Raw genomic sequence first — 19,870 nt, forward strand, 5'->3', positions numbered from 1 at the left:
CCACCACGGTAAAAGCAAAGAGTGACTGTTTTAAAGCAAATACAGGTTTGAGGGAATCAGTTTTTTTGTGTTTACAATACACAAGTTCTAGGTTTGTGATCGTCAGGGACCCTTTTCGTCCTTGGATGTTTGGGTACCAGGCGTCAAGGCTTTTTGAGAAAAAAAAAAAAAAGCACTAGTGAGCAGAGATACCTTTAATGATACTAGTGAACTGTTTTTAAGAGATGAACAGCAGCTGTGAAATCCAACTGGAAATTTTGTTTGTACAAAATTCTGGATGAGTTAAAATGATGAAATGATGAATTCATACACTTTGCGTATATGAGCAAAATTCATTAAGACAAACACGATCAGATGAAACAACCAACGGCCACCACAGAGGGTAAAATGTAACATTTACAACAGAGCTTTCATCTCTGTGCAAAATCTTTCTTGAGTAAACAGCCCTATTATCAGGACATGTCAGGTCAAGTGGAAAACAAGTAGCCCTGATGATATATATCTTTTTGCATTTCCCCTGAAATAAAAATGAAGCCGCAGTAACATTAGGAAACGGCAAAATGAAGGGTGAGAAATGAAACTGCTACAGTAAATCACCTAAATGGCTCAAGATGGGATGTTTCTTGCGATAATTGACCTAATTTTCACGACAGACCACATTCACAAAGCATGACAGCAGCCTCAATTATGCTGTTCATTTTTCCCAGCTCCTCCAGAATTGTAATGCACATGTTGCAGCATTTCCAGCTGTTTTGTTGACTCTTTCTGAAGTCCAGCCTGACCCGAGCAAAGAAAAGGTCAACAGGCAAAAACAGCTGGTGGAAAATAAAGACAGGATGTCATACCTTTTGCGAACAGTTCAGCTGTCCAATGATTTTTTTTGTTTGTTTTTAGTTTAAATAGATTAATCTTTTTACAGTTTTAGATGAAGTGGCTAATCAAGTGTGGCTACATAATATATAAATTCATTCAAATTGGGTCGCTGCTCTTAACCAATTAGACTAATCGACTGTGTGGATTCAAATGCCAAATGAAAATGTAAAAACAAAAACAATCAAACTGATTAAAATCATTATTATCCACAGCTTCCATCCATCTTTCCTGTTAAGTATGACAGTGAGGGGAAGTGCCATTCATTGCAGTGATTTATTAAATTAAAACAATTAATAAAAATAACAGTTTCCTCCAACAACACCCATTTAACATCACCTCTGGTGTTCTGAGTGACCATGCATATGTGGATGGTATAACGTGTACAAAGACATCCACCTTTAGCCATGAAGACAGAGAAGTCTGATTTACCATCTTAAGCAAAACAAGCACACGTTGTGAGTGTTATTGTTACACAGCACCGATAACAATTTACCATCTATTTAACTGAGGAAATAGTCTAAACACTATGCTATGATCTGGTTTAGTTGCATTTCAGAGGTGGTTCGCTTATTTTGATGCATACATATCAATGACACTGAGTGCAAAAGTACAACAGCTTTGAGATAAATGAACAGAAATAATCTCTCAGATATCATAATTCTGCTCAACCACATGCTCAAGTGTAGGGTGAAGATATACAAAGCCCGGTTCTTAACTTTAGCTCAGTCCTTGTTATCCACATATACTTTAAGCTGTAAACATCATGACAAAATGTAGGGTTTACATCACCTAAATTACGTGCAAAAGAAGCTAAATATGATATGTATGTTCTGAGGATGAGTTTACAGAAATTGAACAATTACAGAGGTTGAACCTTGCTGAAACGTTTCTAAATCTAAAGGTGTTAACATTTTCAACTGAAGATGGTATACATGGAATCTGAAAATTATTACTGATACTGTGCTTTTCTTTATCATACTTGATGAAGTGCTTCTGGAAGATGAAAAATAAAGACATCATTTAACAACCTAATTTTCTTATGGCTTAAGGGTAACACCTAATTCTGGTACTTCTCACTGCAATGTTCTTATAAATCCACATCTCTCCAGTGATCCCCTGAGGTCAGCCTTACTATTCTGACTTTGGGTTGTGGAACTGAATGACAGCGTACTTGCCGCTGGTCATCCAGGCTGGGTCTTGGGAGGTGAGTTTCTCCCCTTGGCCCGGCTGCAGACCGACCTGAACGTTGGCTTTCAGAGTCCTCAGGCTGCACAGTGGTGCAGGCCCAAAACCTCGTAGTGCAGAACTGAAAGCCACTGTGTGATCCCAGTCCCTGTCCCCTGTCAGCTTCCTGTAGTTGAGATCCCCTTTAAACAGCACCAGGTCTGCCTTCTGCAGGGTTGCATACAGGTCAGGAGCATCAGCCGCCATGTCACAGAACTCATGAGGCTGTGTCCAGAAAAGATGGTCATGGTAGAACCACACACCCTCTTTCAGATAGTTCTGCCACTGGTAGCCAATCTTGGACATCCACTTGTGATTGGCCGCCATGGTCTGCCGGATGGTCCACTGAAAGTCATTAGCTGTGACGTCGGAGACAAACCACGGGAGGGATTTGCCGTGAAAATGAATCTCCCGTGCAAGGCCAGCGGAAACCAGGAAATCTGCTAACATCAAGTCGGTGACTAACTCAAAGCCTGCATTATCTAGCACAATGTCCACTCTGTCTGCAGCGTTTTTTCCTAATTCTCCCAGCCTCTGAGAAGAATTAAGAGTTGACCATACCCTGTCGGAGTCATCTACTAAGATGAAAGATTGTAGACTGTTGAGGGAATCTATTGGACTGGTCTTCTGGAAGTTGTCTTGGCCAGCAGAAATGGAGAGATCACACTTGTTCCCCCAGAGAGAAACCTAGAAAGAGTCACAAAGTAAAATGCAAATACTTTTAATTTTGTAAAAGCAAATTCATTTTTTGGTTTGTTTAAAAAATATTCATAGAAAATTAAAGGTTACTTTAAATTATTCAAATTATCTGACAACATAATGAAGCCCCAAGCAGACTAAAAAGTTTCATTGTGTTCAAACAAATAAATAAGTACTAGGGCAAGGCGATATCTCAACATTTTAATTCATTATTAGATGAATTAATAAGATTAATTAGAAGAATAGAACGAGATGAATGTCTGACATTTCAATTTATATCTACAGTCTGACAGTAGCCTGTGTGTAAATATAGTATTTAGAAGCACAAACACTATTAGAGAAGCAAGCAGATGTTAACCAACACTGGGCAAAATGTGAAAACTAAAGGCCCATTTATGCCCTACGGTAAATACAGAAACGGACGCTTTCACCCGGTTCCGGGGGTCGTTTCATCCGTCAGTTTGTCCGTAGGTCAAGAGCTTAGCAATCCGGTGAGCTCCGGGCGAAACGGAGCAATACCAGAGGAATTCGTGGGGGCAGTAGAGAGTCAGGAGCGTGTTGGCTCCGGAAGTTATGGAGGAAGAAGAAGAACGAAGAGTAGGAGATTAAAAAATTTTAAGATTTAAAAATGCCAGGTAATGGAGGAGAGGATTTGTGAGATGGTCAGGGGGTATATACATTTGTATGACTGCAACTTCCTCAATTGACGCCATGTTTCTCAAACCCGCGGCCGACAATGACTCAATATATACCGCCCTCTAGAGGATTTCTTACGGACGTGCGCAATACGGACGGAGGCATAAACAGAAGCTCCGGGAGCAACGTATGGACCGGACAGACGAATTTCGTCCGGTTCCGTAGGGCATAAATGGGCCTTTAGTGTTCTATAATAACATTATCAATACTAAGGTACAGACAGATGCATAAAGTGTATTGCCATAAAAAAACAATGTATTTTTTTTTTTGGCCACATCAGTATACAATTATAGTATACAATTAGTATACAAAGACACTGACCTGCAATAGTTTGTTGAACTGCTCAAACAGCTGATTTTTGGAAAACTTCTCCATGTTCTTATGGATGTCCTCCAAATAAGTGCATAAGGTCATCACAGCCTGCTGCGACTCAAAAAAGCTCTGAGTCTTTCCCTCATTAAAGACATCAAAGTCACTGATGGGAGGACTGAAATAAAAGGAGAAATAACTTACGAGTGTAAACAAACTAATCCTGTATTTTCTTCTCCTAAAGCTGGACAATATGCAGCATACAAAGTAACCGAGTACACCACAGAGCAGTATCACTTAATGTTAAATAATCTATGAAAGGAATGTTTGACTGAACAGTAATCACATTACTTCTGAGGTGAACAGTAAGATATTGCTCTTATGTAACATTAAAAACCAAACTATTATACATGGGTCTGTTTGGGTCAGGTCCTATTTGCACTTTTTTCTTTATTAAAAATTGTGATTTTGACAGTGTGGATCTTGTTCTAACTGGAATATTGCCATTTGCTAAGCATGACGCTTGGGAGTTATCTTGTTGCTGGTGTTTTAGTGCAACCATGGGCAGTCATGGAGCCACCAATAAATCTCATTCTTCCAACTCCTTTTGAACTAATACACAGCTGAATTATCATAGCCTTGTTGTATTTGAAGGTTGCAACTACTCATTTGCACTGCCTGTATTACCCAGGTTCCCACGAAATGTGCCAGACATTAACAGCTCTGCTGAAGATCGGGGATTTTCAGCATCCTCACCCAACCCGTCACTCGACTACATCGGAACCATCAAATTTATCTTAATACTGAAGAGCAAAGAAGCTATGACTTCTCCATGTAACACATGTCAAGCACTTATCTGATTTTCAGAGTTAGACTGTGCAAATTGAACACGGTCTGTAGCATCTTCTTTTTTTGGGAAGGGCACAGCTGTAACTCTGCTGTATAGCTTAGTTTGTTCTACAGCACCCAATTACTGCTGCAACTGTCTCTGAACTTTAGTTCACCATCAACTATTTTAATGTTAGCAAGTTTTCTTTCTCAAGTGCCAGTGACTACAAGCACTACTCATTTGTAAGTCGCTTTGGATAAAGGCGTCTGCTTAAACGTCTGCATAAACATAAAAATTCAAGTGTGTGTGTGTTTAGGACTTGCATTTTCAACATATATGAGAGGAAATCTAGCAACTTAGAAATAGGGTTACAATTTTGATCATGCAAGACGTAAAAGATACTGCCCTGCATTAGAACGTATTCACTTATGTTCTAAAATTTACCAAAGCATTTTTTTTATTTGCATGTATTAAATATTGTAATGTTTTTCAGCAGCAATAGTCCACAGGTATGAAGGCAATGCTTCTCACTTGAGCCAGAGGGCCTCTTGTATCCTGCGGTACATGTAGCACTCTACATAAAGCCATGGAGACTTGAACCAGCTGACAGACTCCTGGTCTCCTTGCAGTCTCTGTTGTCTCTGCAGGTACTGGTTCCAGGACTCTACATCTTGAAGACCGTCTGTCAGTTCCAAGACTGGTTTATCAGTTTGTAGCTCATTCCTCATCTTGGACAGCAGAGATATTGTTTGCTTCTCTGCCTGGATCCCCTCCTGTTTAAAATGAAAAAGAACACATATTCAAAAACTACTTCAAGTCCTGCAATTTTGGATGTACACACCACATAAATACAGCTGATGAGCAACAGTGCTTACCTCTCCATATTCTTCAAAAAATTTGTTTTTGGTGCGGTGTATTGTGTCTATAACTTTCGTCAGAATGGTCGGCAATCTGTCTCTTATTGTCAAATAGGCAAATGACCTACAGAGAAAAGATAGTCATTAAAATACACTGGCACTGCAGTGGGTGTATGCACTGAGTGCAAGCTAAACAGCAGCAAGGAAGGCCACCCCTCTCGTACAGCATATTTCGGCGGCAACCCGTGCACTTGCTAGCATAAAGGCGTCTTCATATATTTGTGTAAGTTTAACCAAATAATTAGCATACTAGTGCACGTGTACAGAGTCGTTGCTAACTTCAAAGAATGAACGTTAGCAATGAGCTAACGCCACTGAACACGGTACTGGTGGTATTATATAGTCGTTATAGTGCTGCCTTGTAGTTTTTCACATTATCAAACACTGTGACAATGTGGTTAAATCTGTTGTCAACATACCCTGTGACTCTAGCAGACAGTGAAGGAGGAACTCCGTGGGCAGTTAGATCCGCCGCCATCATTGTAACAGTGAGAGACGGTTCAAATTCAAACTTTATTAATAAGAATCACCCGGACAGGAACAAAGTTCGTAGGTCTATTTGAAGCTTGGGCGCTTTGTTTTTAATCTGTGGACGTTTCTGTCGGGCTACCTCAATTGCGTCCTCTATTTCTGGTGGAAATATTTCACAATTGTAATACTTATTTCCTGGTTCCTGATTTTTTTTTTTTTTTTTTTTTTTTTTTTTTTTTTTTTTTTATATATACACAAGGATACAATACCACCATCTAACGGCTCAAATGCAAACTGCATTGTGGGCAAGTTATCAGGGTGTCCGTAGACGTCGAGGGTGTGATTGCATTAATACTCTGTGTTGTGCCCTTCTTATTTTCTTTAAAATTGTTGAATGCTTTAACCTCACCGTTCTTCTACTTCTGGGTCTTGTCTTAGTCGTGCGTGTTGCCGCATTGCGCATGCCATTTAGTTGTTGCAGCACCCCAAGCATCCCTGGTTGTCCGGGGCAACAGTTGTCATGGAGATATTGATTCGCCCTATTAGGGAAAGACAGAATTCGAACCCCTGAGGCTTTTTGGCGGGAAACGGGGCGGGGGCTGAGTAGGCTACGGTTTAGGGAAATGAAAAGAATTCTCCAGCGAGTTCCTGTCAAAGACCCTATTTAAATATTAATACCCTAATAAATGGGAATGACATGCGGAAAGTATGGCAATGTAATTTGTTAACCGAGTTAAAATGACCGTAATGTAAAGTAATACGTTATTCTTGACGTAAATAGCATAATTAGATGTGTGTTTTTTGTAAAGAGGCAGAGCTATAGCTGCCCAAATATCGTTCACTGTTCCATTTGTTGCCCTGACTCATAACCTGACTATACGGGCCTAAGCGTTAGCCTAAATCAACTAAAATATCTATATTTCTCTTTTTATAGCCTACAATTCTACATTTAGGTCCGATCCAGGAGAAAATCAAAAGCAAGAAGAAAATTAACATGGGGTTATGTCACGGATGGTCAGTTTGGGGGTTGGAAACGTGACTGGGTTGCCTTTCAGTTTGAAGAAAATGCCCAACAGATTGGCTACAGCCACGTTTCCTCGGCTGGAAAGATGCACATATCAATTCACTCAGGCGCTGTTTTCCCCTCCCTCAGATCACCCGTGGTCACCATGGGAACACGCCGGGCCGTTGTCAGGATGTGGGGTCCCTGAAAGTGGGAGTCCAGCTGCGTCCACCTCCGGTGTTCATCCACCGCCGGCCTCCCATCCCCCCACCGGGCCCCAGCCTGGCCGGATCTGTTTTTCTAAACCGAGAGAGGAGTGACTCACCACTCCGGTTTCAAAACAGGCCAAGGACGAGGGGGAGGGCAGCAGTGCACGTTAAAGGGCCTGTTTAAACGGGTGTTTCCAGCTAAACACACACACACACACACACACACACACACACACACACACACACACACACACACACACACACACACACCACAGCGACTGATTATGTTGTTTGTAAAGTAGCTTGAAATTGTGCACTGGCGCAAAAGTTTCGGTATATTAAAAGCTACTTCCTCCAGACTGTGTAGTTGGTGCGAATGCATTATTGCAAAGCAAATCACTTTATTGGAGATCAGTTTCAGCGTTGGTCATGTGTAAGTCCAGTCTACGTCTCTTTTGAGAAAGTTGTTCTGTGAGAAAGAAAATTGAGGAGGTTAAGACTGCTTTAGAGGGCTGTGAGTAGAGGTATGCATGAGCACAGCATTTGTCTTCATGGTAGCGCCTTTAAAACCACTGATTACAATGTATTGATCTTCATGACAAAACAGTAACAGTGAGCCAGTGATAACAGTTTATCTGCTTCATTCAATAAACCCCTGGTGTGGGCTTTTCAGCAAAGTAAACATGCTTTTGTTCTGCTGTCATTTGCTCCACCAGTGGCCTCATTCAGTTTGTAAAACATTGTGCAGCGCCACAAACCCACACTTTATTAGCTGATGAGTTTCATTAAGGTGCAGACAAGATTACATCAGTTTGTTATTTGTTGTCAAGGCTAAGACTTTAAAAGGTCCCAAGGCCGTGCTTCACAGATGTCCATTTTTTTTTTGTCCCCTCCTGTATCTGCCATCTCAAAAACACTCCACCCAACCTGCTCCTCCAATGCAAGCATTTTTAAAGCTCTCCAACTTGCTTGGTCTGGTCCTCCTGATGACTCCATGTTCTGGGGCTATAATGCAATTCTGTAATGATACGTCTCGGGGGGGAAAAAATGGCTGTTTACACTGGAACAACATCCACCAACTCACAGACGACAACATCTGATGACTAAATATTGACACGACTTCTATACAATTGTGAAAAAGTCCTCCTACACTTCCTGCGCCCCCGGATAAGTGGCTTAGCTTAAATTCGACTTGAAACTCCTCACATCCACTGAACCTTCTTGCTGTTACAATGTTTCTCATCTACCAGTTTGTGAATTTAGAGTTTCTGATAGGCAGCCTCACTGTGCAGCATGGTGTATGTTCAGAGTCTGACGCTACTAGTTGTGTAGTTTTCAAATTATGCTCAAAGTGGAAGGTTCCTTGAAACATGAGTATGAGATGCGTACCTTCAGGCATGACTGATGATACCACAACTGGTTAGGAAACCAGTAAAGTTCCAACTGGCAACTCACACCAGTCTGATTTGGAAAATGTGAATCCTGCATTGCGCACACATTAAAGAAAGGAGTTTCAGTGATGTTTCTTTTGGCCAGAGGCTGAATGGCATTTGAATTGACATTTCTTATAGCAAAATAAACACTGAAAGTAGCTCATTTTTATGAACATAATCCCTTAAAGCAAGAGTTACATTATTTGGTTAAGAGGGAACACAGGCACCAGGTCTGACCCAGTAAATTTGTGTACTATCGTAACAGATATAATACTTTCTTGTACAGTGAATGGAATGAGCTTAGCGAGCTCTCTGCCATTATATGCCATCATATAAGTGCACGGAAATTAGTGAAACTCCATACATTGAAGACAGCAAACTGTTCAGGATAAAAAAAAGCAGTTAACGTGGTATTAATATGTAAAAATCTTGTATTTACATTGAGGCATTGAGCCGAATATGAATATGTTTGACTGCATGACTCGTGTCATACAGCTCAGAGTTGTGAGGAAATCTGCAACAGTTTTATAACAACCAAAAAATGTTTAGGCCCTCCCGAATTAGCGGACGTTTTACATCAGCGGTGCGGAGTTAAAGTCAGATTACACGTCCTGTATTTAAGTGCAGTTTTGAGATGCTTTTATTTCGATTTTGTGAGACTATTCTTCCGATTTTTGTATTTTTGTCACAGCTTAAGTTACTATATGAAAATGTTGCACGATTAATAATAAAAGCAATAAATGTAAAGAGCCTGGTGTAGTCATGTTTAAATAAGAAGCCAAATTATATTTCCCTCGTAACTTCTCACATTGACCCATCACCATAAATGTTCAAATTATTCAATCCATCTCACCAAACCAGAGTGATAGAAAAATTGGATTAGAGGAAAAGTTTATAATGTGAAAACAGTTTATATAAAACTGTATATAAAAGCTCAAACTAGCTCCTCACCCAGCAACCATGTAAGCAACATCTCGCTTACACTATGCTTAAATGTTACTAATCTATGATGTCATATCATATTTTCTGCCCATCTACAAAAACTACAAATTCTTCCTCCCAAATACAGTTCAGACTTATCGACCTGGTATATTCCCTCCAACCACTGAGATCCACAGATCCTGTTAAGTTTTCAGAGATCCCAGTTTGTGTCAAACAGCCATCAGGGCTCCTCCATTCGAGCCCCCATCTTGTGGAACTATCTGTCCACTGAGGTCAGGCACAGGCCTGTAGCTGCCTCCCCCTCTTAAATGTTTTCTCTTTGAGAAAGCCTCTGGTAATATCGGATATATTCACCACACGTTCTTTTATCACTGTGTTCTTGTTAACATCAACTAATCTATTTCAACCGATCTTTTCTTGTGAAGCACTTTGTAACATTGTTAAGAAGAGTGCTGTAAAAATAATATCAATATCAATCAGAGGAACAAAGCCAGTACTTGTACATTCTCACAGGAATTATTTTTTTCCTGTAAATACTTTAATTTACATACACTTTTTCATCGTATCATTAATAATACTTTTTAATAGAGCATCTTCACGTCACTATCTTGGTTCTTTAAACTTGAATAAGCGGTTTATTTCGTGTAGTAGTGACCTATATTAAGACCTGGATGAATCAAAGATTTCTTAAAATATTGGGAACATCAGCTCAATTAAAATTTTACGCTGAACTTTAGGTTGTGCTGTAGTATTCACAGGTAGCACTATGAAGTTTTAGGATTCTGGTTGATTAGGGAATCAAATAATTGTAGACAATGCTACTAAACAAAGCAGTAGCATGGAGACTATCAGAAAAAATGTGGTCTCTCAACAACCCTGTTTCACAAATTTGCAAATACTAAAACAATTTAAAGTTTTGGTCACACGTGAAGTTTAGATTAATATCTAATAAATATCGTAATAAATAAAACAACCAAATACTTTGAATTCTACTGTGTGTTAAGTGGAAAAGTAATATTGTACTGATCATTTACATGTACTTTACTGATTATTATTATGGGTTCCTCGTCTTGTTAAAGCTATTATGATGTTGGTTGGCAAAACAAACTAACAAAAAAAGAAAAGCTAAAAAAAAAAATCCCCAAAAACGTGTGAAATGTTAGCGCAGCTGATTATTTTCTTCAGACTGAATGGAGAAAAACGTTGGTATTTGAGTAAGTGAGAGCCTACGCTCGTGTTTTATGTTTACGTGTCGTTAACGGCGGCGGCACAATGATTAACCGCCATACGGTGAGAAAGTGTGGCTGTTGTGTTAAGACTGCCGGCTGTCATATAAAACTGGCTCGCAGGGCTTGATCTCACGGCGGTTACTCAGTGCGGGAAATTAACGTTAACTCAACCGCCCCTTCCTCAACGGATTTTTTACAACGGCTGCTTTTTGGCTGGCTTTTACCCACAGTCATGTGATTGTAACGTAAAACCCCTAACCGGAAAACACCGACGGACGACCCTCTCCGCCGCCAACGAATACTGCGTTTACAAGGAACACAGTTGAAGCTACTGCGAGCGCAGAGAGGACGGGCGAGTCTCCGGTAACAAACAAACAACGGCGACACGGCAAACTCCAGTAATTTCAGCGGAGTCCAGGTACGACTGTTCAGCTACATACTCACCCATTCGTTTGCTAGTATTGTTACGTTATTGTGCCGCTCTGTGTGCTTCAGTTAACTATAATTGCCACGGGGAAGTTAAAAGAAACGCATTCGTGACCAACCCCATCCCCCTTGCGTCTCTTGCTGTCTTTCCCTCTATGTGTGTGTACGTGTAGCGCGCGATTCCTCGTGCTTGCATGCATGTCCGTTTTCTCGCGCTAGTAACCGAGAGACACCCGAGGCAAGGGCAGGAGTCAGTCCATGCGCGCTCGTTTCTGTGCGAGCTCCCTCTTGGACCTTTGACGAGCTTTAGCCGTTGTTTTCTTCTCTACCCAAGCTGATATTGGTGCATTTTGTTCCCGCGGCATGTTTACTTTCCTCATGGGCAGTTTGACGCTGTAATTTCAGAGTAACAAATTCTCACTACGGAAGCGACCGTTCCACGTGTCTACATCACAGCAGGGGCGGTGCTATATTGTTGCAAACAAGTTAGTACTACGCGAGATTGTGGCAAATTTATATCTTGTGATTTCAAGTTGGCTGATTGAGGTGAATAAGTGGCCTTGCTTGATGTGGACGACCACGGATTGTTCAATACTTTATGGGGGGGAAAATGTGGAAGACAAGGACTTAAAGGGTTGGGACCAAGCACAAGCTTGGCACTATCATACGGAGCCCAGCAAATGCCATCAGGAGAATGAGGGGATTGGAAAACACGCAGAGTTTAATTTAATCCGTGCGCATGGATTATATTAAACTGTGCTCTTGGTTTTTGCCATGTTTTGGTTTTTTCCTGGTGGCACTTGCTGGGCTCCGTACTGTGTCTCAATGTCCAAAGGGAATACTAAAAGATGAGTATTACTGCTGATACAGTCAGACGAAAAAAAACAACAAAATTGAGTGAATATTTTCTAAATTTGGTTAATTTTAATGGTCGAGAAACTGGTGGATCTAAGGTGCAAAACACAGCAGGGGTTCATAAAACAGAAAATGTAACATTTCAGAAAACACTTTAAGTCATGATTACGGTTTTGTTGTGTTTTCTGAAGTGTTGACGTGTTCTTTGAATCATTTTGTTAATTGTGTTTTTTTTTTTTTAAACAACTTTTTCTTTAGTTGTTTTCACATCTGAACTCCAGATAATGTTTTCAGAATCCAGTCTGTACGTTATCCACAGCTGCTCGTTCAGATGTGTACTACTTGACAACAGGAAACTGTTAGTCTCTAATAACACTAGCCTGGGAAAAGCAGGTACAAAACAAATTTGACTGGTCAGAGATGGTGGAGACCAGCTTTGCAATAGCAACTGCTTTTATGTTGATATTACCGCCGCCTGTATTTGCATGTATTAACTAAATCAAAATTGGAAGGCAAAATATAGGCAAGAAGAATGATGCAAAGCATGTTCAGTCTTTTTCTAATTTGGCCAACTATATTTAACATTTTAACTTGGGCCTATAGAGTCTGAGATGTAGGCTAGCTCTTGAGTTTTTTTTTTTTTTTTTTGTAGATTCTCTGACCTTGGGATGAACTTGCAGGGACCTCCTGTCCTCAGAAGATTGTCAGCTGTCCTGCATGTTTTCCACTTATGAGTAATCTTCCTCACTGTAGAATGATGGACTCCAAATTGTTTGAGAAATAACCTTATAACCCTTCCCAAGTAGTTGGGCAGCAACGCTTTATTTGCCAATATTATGCTTGATGTCTTGCCTCCAGAGTTTTGTGTTAACCCACACTTGAATGCTCCAGACCAGCAAACTGACAAAATGCCTGCTTTTATAGAGGTGCTCACACCTGCTGATGATCAGTTGATTAGCAGCACCTGCTGCTTCTCACCCTCTTAGTTCCAGTGGAGGCAGAGAGGGTTTACTAAAGTTTTCCATGTGCCGCTTCTGCATTTTGCTTAGTTTTTTTTTTTAAGCAAATAATGATGACGGTATAATATGTCACGCAATGTTTTCATACGTGGTGAGGACCAGATGATTTTCCACATGTCCTGATATGTAAAACGGTTGAATTGAAATGGCATGTCCTTTCTTTTTGCCAAGACTATATACAGAATAGTTGAAAACACAGTGGTAATAAGACGTTTGTGTCCGTTTCACCCAACAGTGATGACAGTTATCTCAGACAATTGCTTTTATGCAATTATGCTAAGCCCAGTTGTGTTTTGTAGAATATTATGTTGAGCATCTCAGGGCCACCTATGAAAACAAATTAAATGATGAAGATAAATAGCAGTGCATCAAAACAAAATCTAAACAGCTTGTTGTTCCTTTGTTGACGGGAAAAGTTATGACAAAGAATATGGAACCCAGCAAACGGTTCAGGGCAACATTTTATGAAACCATATAATAATTGCTCGCCGTATTGACATGCTGCAGGAGGAACTGCAACACTAAAATAAAGCAACACACTGCAGGTGTACAGAGGCTAGTTTATTAGACCCACCATCCTGATTAACAATAAAACAATGAAGCTATTATGTTCTTTTTTTTCAACATGTATCAAGAAGTTCTGTCAAAAGTAGGATGTATTGAGAGATATTTCTAATATTTAGGCTGTCCTCGTTGATTAAAGTGTCATTATAATGCACCATCTTATTTAGTTGTTTCTATGGAATTTCAGAAAGAAGTCGAATTAAAATGACAGCGGAACAAGGATGACACATTTCTAATCTGCTTCAGTAGCTTATTTGGTCCCACCTGGAGTCCAAACCCAGTTTAGCAGAGTTTAGCAAATATTTACTATCAATATAGGCTGATTGACCTCAGGTGAAACTTCTTACTGATCATTTCCTTAAATGTTTCAGCTCTCATTTAGTCTCTGTGCTCACAGATATGAATGAGATGGATTAAATATTAGAAATACGTGTTTAAATCATAAAACAAAGCTTCAGAAATGACCAAGTAGTTGAATGTGCTGTGCATCTTTCTAAACGGGTACAACAAAAACTCAACAATTTAAGCTTGATGAAGTTTGCAGAACTCCTGTGTAAGAATGTATTTGTATTAGCTTGGCATACTTCATTGAAAGGCATCTGAGTATGCATTGACTCTGTGTGATGATAGCATTATTAGTCTTATGTGTCTGCTGCTGTTTCGGATACCCAGAAAGTTCCTGCACGACTGTTCCAGCACCTTTGCGCTCCAACTGCTGATGAAATAGTTGCGTGGAGGATTTTTTCAGTGTCCGTATCTGTTATTGTCCGTCTCCAGACATTTCTTTGCCTGCGTTGTGCAGAGAAAGTGTTTGAGAAAGGAGTCACCCTTCCCCTAGGCTGTTTTCATACTTCACTTGAAGGGGGTAGACCGAGCTCTGCTTCGGAATGTGTGTCTACACCCATAACCCTGATCATGTGATGGCTTGAAGCCCTCTGAGCTCCCCAGTGACCTTTAGGGTCAACAAATCTTATCTCATTGGTCAGCAGAATGTGCACAGCCCTGAAATGTCTCTTGAGATTGGCTTTGTAAGACTTGTGCTTCATCAGAGCCACTTCATGGATGCGGTGTTTACCTCAAAAGTTTTTTTTTTTTTTTCTTCACAAGATATGATATGCATGATATTTAAAACAACTGATATGATCTTTTTCATTTTTATCCATTTTTAAAGGTTTCTCAGTTGGGTTGAGTGGAATAACTTCTCTAAGATCCTGGTTTTATAGTCCTATCCATCTCACTAACAGTGTCATATACTGTTAGTGGAGGTTAAAAGGGGACTCTTTTAGTATAGAGATGGTTTCAAAGGCTGTTAAGGCAGCTGTATCGCTTTTGTTGTATTTTATTTTAAATAATTTGCAATGTAAGGTTTACTTAAAAACAATTGCTGTTCAATATCCGTGTGTGATGTGCTGAAAGAGATATAAATTCACAATGAACCAGTCAGACCATTAATCGGCTTTCATTTCTCTGTCATTAGTGGTTGACAAATAGTCTGTGGTGTCTCAAAGGGATTTTTTACTGTTGGGTTAAGTTAGCCTTTGCAAGGTCGTTAGATCATCACCGGCAGCCTGACTCTTTGTGGTTACAATAAACTCTTGTCTGCTTCCACACAGGAAACTCATTGCTGCTTGTGTGTGTGTGTTTGTGCATCTTTGTGCAGGTTGAAGAATGGAGTTGGCCAACCATGGTCTTATCCTGCTGCAACAGCTTAACGCTCAGAGGGAGTTTGGTTTCCTGTGCGACTGCACCGTGGCTATAGGAGATGTCTTCTTCAAAGCCCACAAAGCTGTCCTCGCTGCCTTCTCAAACTACTTCAGAATGCTCTTCATTCATCAGGACAGGTACAGAGGGGACATTTTAATTGTAGTATCACACTCAGGCCAAGTATTAAGTTAACCACTTACAGTTGATTGCATCAAAGAACTGCCTCACCGACTAACCTAATTAAGAACAAGCATTATATCCATCCTGCCCTAATTGTGTGTTATGGCAGGATCTGTCCCTGAGGGATGTTCAAACCAGTGTTTAACCTGATGCACTTTTTTTCTGCTAAAACAATGTAACGTGAAATGATCAAATCCTCATTGTTTTCCACTAATTAACTGTTATATGTTTCAGTGACTGTGTGCGTCTGAAGGCTGCTGATATACAGCCAGACATCTTCAGCTACCTCCTCAACCTGATGTACACAGGCAAGCTTGCACCCCAGCTGATTGACCCTGCCCGACTGGAGCAGGGGGTTAGATTCCTGCATGCTTATCCACTCTTGCAGGAAGCCAGCCAGTCAGTGTATTCCCACCCCGAGCAGAGCATCAATCTCTCCACATCCCTCTATGGCATCCAGATCTCTGACCAACAGGTGGCGCTGTCAGCTAGAGCCCCCGCCCGACGACAGCTCTCCTCACCCTTTGACACGGACCAGGTCGGCTCTGAGGGAAAATTCCCGTCCACGCCAGCTGCAACTTCATTTGCAAATTCCTTACCGCCCAAGCAAACACCCTCAGCTGCCGACGAGGAGGCCTCTACAAGTGGCACTAAACCTTCAGTGGAGGAGGGGGGAATGGACTTGTTCAGCGCAGATGGCTCCTCAGCCAGTGCCATTCTCCATGTGAAGCCCAGCATAATGAAGAGAAATTCCTCTTTTAGGAAGCATTACTCCTGTCATCTTTGCAGGAGCAGATTCACCCAGAGAAGTCTGCTGAGAGAGCATCTCCTGCAGCACAATCAGGCTTTTCAACAGCCGGCGACTGAGCCCAGCAAGGCACTCTCGCCGGTTGTGATTGGAGAACTCAGCATGTTGGTTGAGGGGATTGTTAAGGGAAACAAGGTTGGGTCAAGTGCCTCGGCTCCAGCTACAGCTGTAGAGATCATCAGTGACAGCGAGCAAACTCCTGTTTCAGCTACCAATTCGGACTCTCCCCAAGCAGAAGTGTCTACATCCACCTGGGGGGTGGGAGGGTTAAATTCTCAGGCAGACACGCCACCACCGTCGGATATTGCAGACATCGACAACCTCGAGAATGCCGACCTGGACCGGGAGGTGAAGCGGCGGAAGTACGAGTGCTCCACCTGCGGGCGCAAATTCATCCAGAAGAGCCACTGGCGTGAACACATGTACATCCACACGGGGAAGCCCTTCAAATGCAGCGCTTGTGGAAAGAGCTTTTGTCGTGCCAACCAGGCCGCTCGCCACGTGTGCCTGAACCAGGGGTCCGACTCTTACACCATGGTGGACCGACAGAGCATGGAGCTGTGCGCTGCGGGAGACGACAGCAACCAGATGGAGTCGATGTTCTTGGGCTCCTCAAAGCCTTACAAGTGTAACATTTGTGCGACCACCTTCTCCAGCCCCAGTGAGGTGATCAAACACCTGTGCTTCTCCCAAGGGGGACTGGTGGGGCTGCAAGGAAACACAGGTGCAGGCATGCTGCTCCAGCGTGAAGAAATTTCCAAAGATGAAGGCTCTGATTTGTCCAACTCTGGCACCCCACTAGAACCAATAAAGACTGAGGAGATCCTTGTAGAATAGTGCCAAAAGTGTGTTTTCTTCCCTTTTAACACATGTTTCTATCTAAATTATGGTCATTAGTTAAGCTAAAGATGAAACTAGTCAGGGTATGCTTGTTAGGTCTGCTCAGCCCACTGAAATTCTATTTTATGATAGGTGTTTTGAATATTTTAACCCTGGGAGTGGTAGTTTAAAAGCCTATAGGCCTCTCTTTACATTCATAAGAAAAACAAATTGCATAGATGTTTGACTGAAGGTTATACATTGAATAATAATGTCAAAGTCATCATTTTAATGTTTATGAACATTGGTATTCTACTCTGACATATTAGGCTGTATCAGACTCTGAAGATTGTGGTGCAACTGTGTGCAGTTTTTAGTATAAAAGGAAGAGGAAGCTGAGACGGTTCCGGAGGAGACGGCGTGTTGTGAGATGAGTTGGCTGTGTGAGATCTGTGGAGGCAAAAGTGTTGCAAACACCTCTCAATTCCCCAGGAGCTGCACTGTACAGTTGTTTCAACATGGGCATAAATGAGAGGCTGATTCTCCAGATCAGGTATAGAAATAGATTAGCAGCTAATAAATGCACACAGACCAGAGACGAACTACTATTTGAGTTGATTCTCAGTATGCATCAAAGTACATTTGTCTTCCATTAGTCTCATGGTTGTGGTTTTGGCTCAGCAGAATAAATACCCTGACGTGTAATGTAATGACCATTAACTGCATCTTTCTCAGTAGCCGTGTAGTTGTTTTAATCTGTGTTTTGTGGAGTGTGATCATGGTTCCGGTCTCCTTCCTGTCACGCTATATTACAGCACAGTTACACCACATGGCGAGTTTTTTGGCCACAAGGAGTTGGTCACAAGGAACAAAAGTGAGCATTTTCTACAGCTGCGCCACTTTGATTCTTCTTTGTTTTCCTCATTGTTGCTTGTTGTGCATGTTATGTATTATATATATAATTCTTTGATTACTTATAAGAAGCCACATGTTCCATTCAGACACACAAACCTCAATGAGAGGCTGTCCTGTAGAAGATTGTACATCATGTCTTTTTCTTTCTTTTCTTTTTTTTCTTCTTTTTTTTAGAATCTGCTTAAAGTTACTCCTAAAATCCCTTAAAGTTTGTTTGACATGCTTTTCTAATTTTATACACAGCGCTATATTAATAAAGAAGATGTTATATTTCAAAGATGTAAGTATATTAGAGGCTGGATAGCTTTCAAAAAAGGCATTAATTTGGTCTGGCAAATAAATAAACGTTTTAGGGATGGGAATGATGGACATATCTTGAATTGAACCAAGTCAAAAGCTAAGGTGAATAAGACTGGTGGTAGTTTTAAGTCTCTTTTCCTTGCCAAATTTGTGCTGACTCCCAGCCTTCATATTCATTTTGTGCAAAGGGAAACTTTACTTGTATTTTAAGGATCTTTAGTACATTAAAGTACATGTTAGTTGGCTGTGCCCATACCAGAATGAATAGATAGCGAATGCAGCAGTTGCCATTTATAGATGAACACTGTGGCAGTCTGACAGTGTGCCACACCAAGCGTTGGCAATAATAACAAAAATGACAATGTTTTATAGGGATGTAAAAGGTGCTGTACGTTTTACCTGATATCATTATTTTTAGATAACGGAACACTTTCTGCTGTATGTACTACTGATGACTGGAACTCGTGAGACATCTTTACATACCTGTCAAATAAATGTGAAGCTCGGAAAGTGTTTACCTCTCACATGTTTTGTCTTGCTGGAACAGTAGCTGCGGTGGTGTCATTTGAAAGGTTAAAAAGAAAATACCGGTGAGCATCTGTGTTGCTGTTTTATTCCTTCCTTTATTCCATTTTTAATCTTGAGGTGAAATAATAACTGCAGGGTGGCCGCTGTAAATCTTTAGGAAAGAAAACATGTTCCCTCAAGTTTTTAATAGTTAGAAAATTGCCCCTTTTTTTTCCCCTAAAAAACAAAAACTAAAGTGTGATAAAGTTATTCAAACTAAAGCATATTGTTCTTGCTCCTCTCTATGAGGAAACTTTTTATTTTATCTGCTCATTGACTCCGAAATTGTTGCGGTCATGTTGGGAACAAATATAATTTGTAGCATAACGCAGCTGTAAACTAAAATCTCATTAATATGCATTTTTAGATGTTGGTTTTAGGCAGGTTTTTTTTAGCTTTATTGACCTTCCCTCATGAAAACTGAAAATAATTTTTTTTAAAAAGGTCCATCACGCGTGTATTTTTATACGCGTATTCATTTTTTATTTTCTTTCTACATTTTGACTGCATAAAATTGGAAATCTTTGGGCTGACATTGGTTTAATCTTGATTTTCTTTCCCTTTAAGTCCTATTTGACAGAAGTTTCTGTTTTGACGCAGTTAGCCCAGTTTGTGGCTAGATGGAGCTGTTGCTCTGTGTTCTCAGCTCAGCCTAGAAGAAGCGAAACGGTGTCAATTTTGAACACTGGCAACATTAGTCATCAGTTATACGAACCACTGTGCTGTACATATATTTTGTGTCACTCTAACAGTAAGACCCCTATAAATATATGCCACTGTGTTTGACGGTGAGCAGTTTATGCTTCTCTCAGACAGTCTCGTCCCTCATTTCTCATGGCTAAGACGATTCATAGAAATATGCCCACGTTTACGAAAATT

At 40.7% G+C, this 19,870-nt stretch overlaps 2 protein-coding genes across 2 annotated transcripts; one reads left to right on the forward strand and one right to left on the reverse strand.

The window, feature by feature from the left end:
• Positions 1 to 1,132: 1,132 nt before the first annotated feature.
• Positions 1,133 to 6,218, reverse strand: dcph1 (damage control phosphatase 1). Its single transcript, XM_075459441.1, has 5 exons — positions 5,967 to 6,218; positions 5,506 to 5,611; positions 5,162 to 5,403; positions 3,814 to 3,979; positions 1,133 to 2,784 (listed from the first exon to the last, which is right to left on the reverse strand). Exons 1-5 carry the CDS (start codon positions 6,026 to 6,028, stop codon positions 2,005 to 2,007), a joined length of 1,356 nt encoding a protein of 451 aa, XP_075315556.1. The 5' UTR covers positions 6,029 to 6,218; the 3' UTR covers positions 1,133 to 2,004.
• Positions 6,219 to 10,925: 4,707 nt separating this feature from the next.
• On the forward strand, positions 10,926 to 18,937 carry zbtb2b (zinc finger and BTB domain containing 2b). Its single transcript, XM_075459268.1, has 3 exons — positions 10,926 to 11,252; positions 15,359 to 15,539; positions 15,817 to 18,937. The coding sequence occupies exons 2-3, from the start codon at positions 15,367 to 15,369 to the stop codon at positions 17,225 to 17,227; spliced, it is 1,584 nt and encodes a 527-aa protein (XP_075315383.1). The 5' UTR covers positions 10,926 to 11,252; positions 15,359 to 15,366; the 3' UTR covers positions 17,228 to 18,937.
• Positions 18,938 to 19,870: the final 933 nt, after the last annotated feature.

This window comes from Odontesthes bonariensis, chromosome 24, assembly GCF_027942865.1.
Source record: "Odontesthes bonariensis isolate fOdoBon6 chromosome 24, fOdoBon6.hap1, whole genome shotgun sequence".
Classification (NCBI taxonomy): Eukaryota; Metazoa; Chordata; class Actinopteri; order Atheriniformes; family Atherinopsidae; genus Odontesthes; species Odontesthes bonariensis.

Excerpts from the sequence above, each read along its gene's own strand:
- dcph1 (XM_075459441.1), bottom strand. The coding sequence starts at position 6,028 with ATGATGGCGGCGGATCTAACTGCCCACGGAGTTCCTCCTTCACTGTCT. Across the intron at positions 5,612-5,966 it reads CTGTCTGCTAGAGTCACAGG|GTCATTTGCCTATTTGACAA; the intron begins GTATGTTGACAA and ends TTTTCTCTGTAG. Across the intron at positions 2,785-3,813 it reads AGTTCAACAAACTATTGCAG|GTTTCTCTCTGGGGGAACAA; the intron begins GTCAGTGTCTTT and ends GACTCTTTCTAG.
- zbtb2b (XM_075459268.1), top strand. The coding sequence starts at position 15,367 with ATGGAGTTGGCCAACCATGGTCTTATCCTGCTGCAACAGCTTAACGCT. Across the intron at positions 15,540-15,816 it reads CTCTTCATTCATCAGGACAG|TGACTGTGTGCGTCTGAAGG; the intron begins GTACAGAGGGGA and ends TATATGTTTCAG.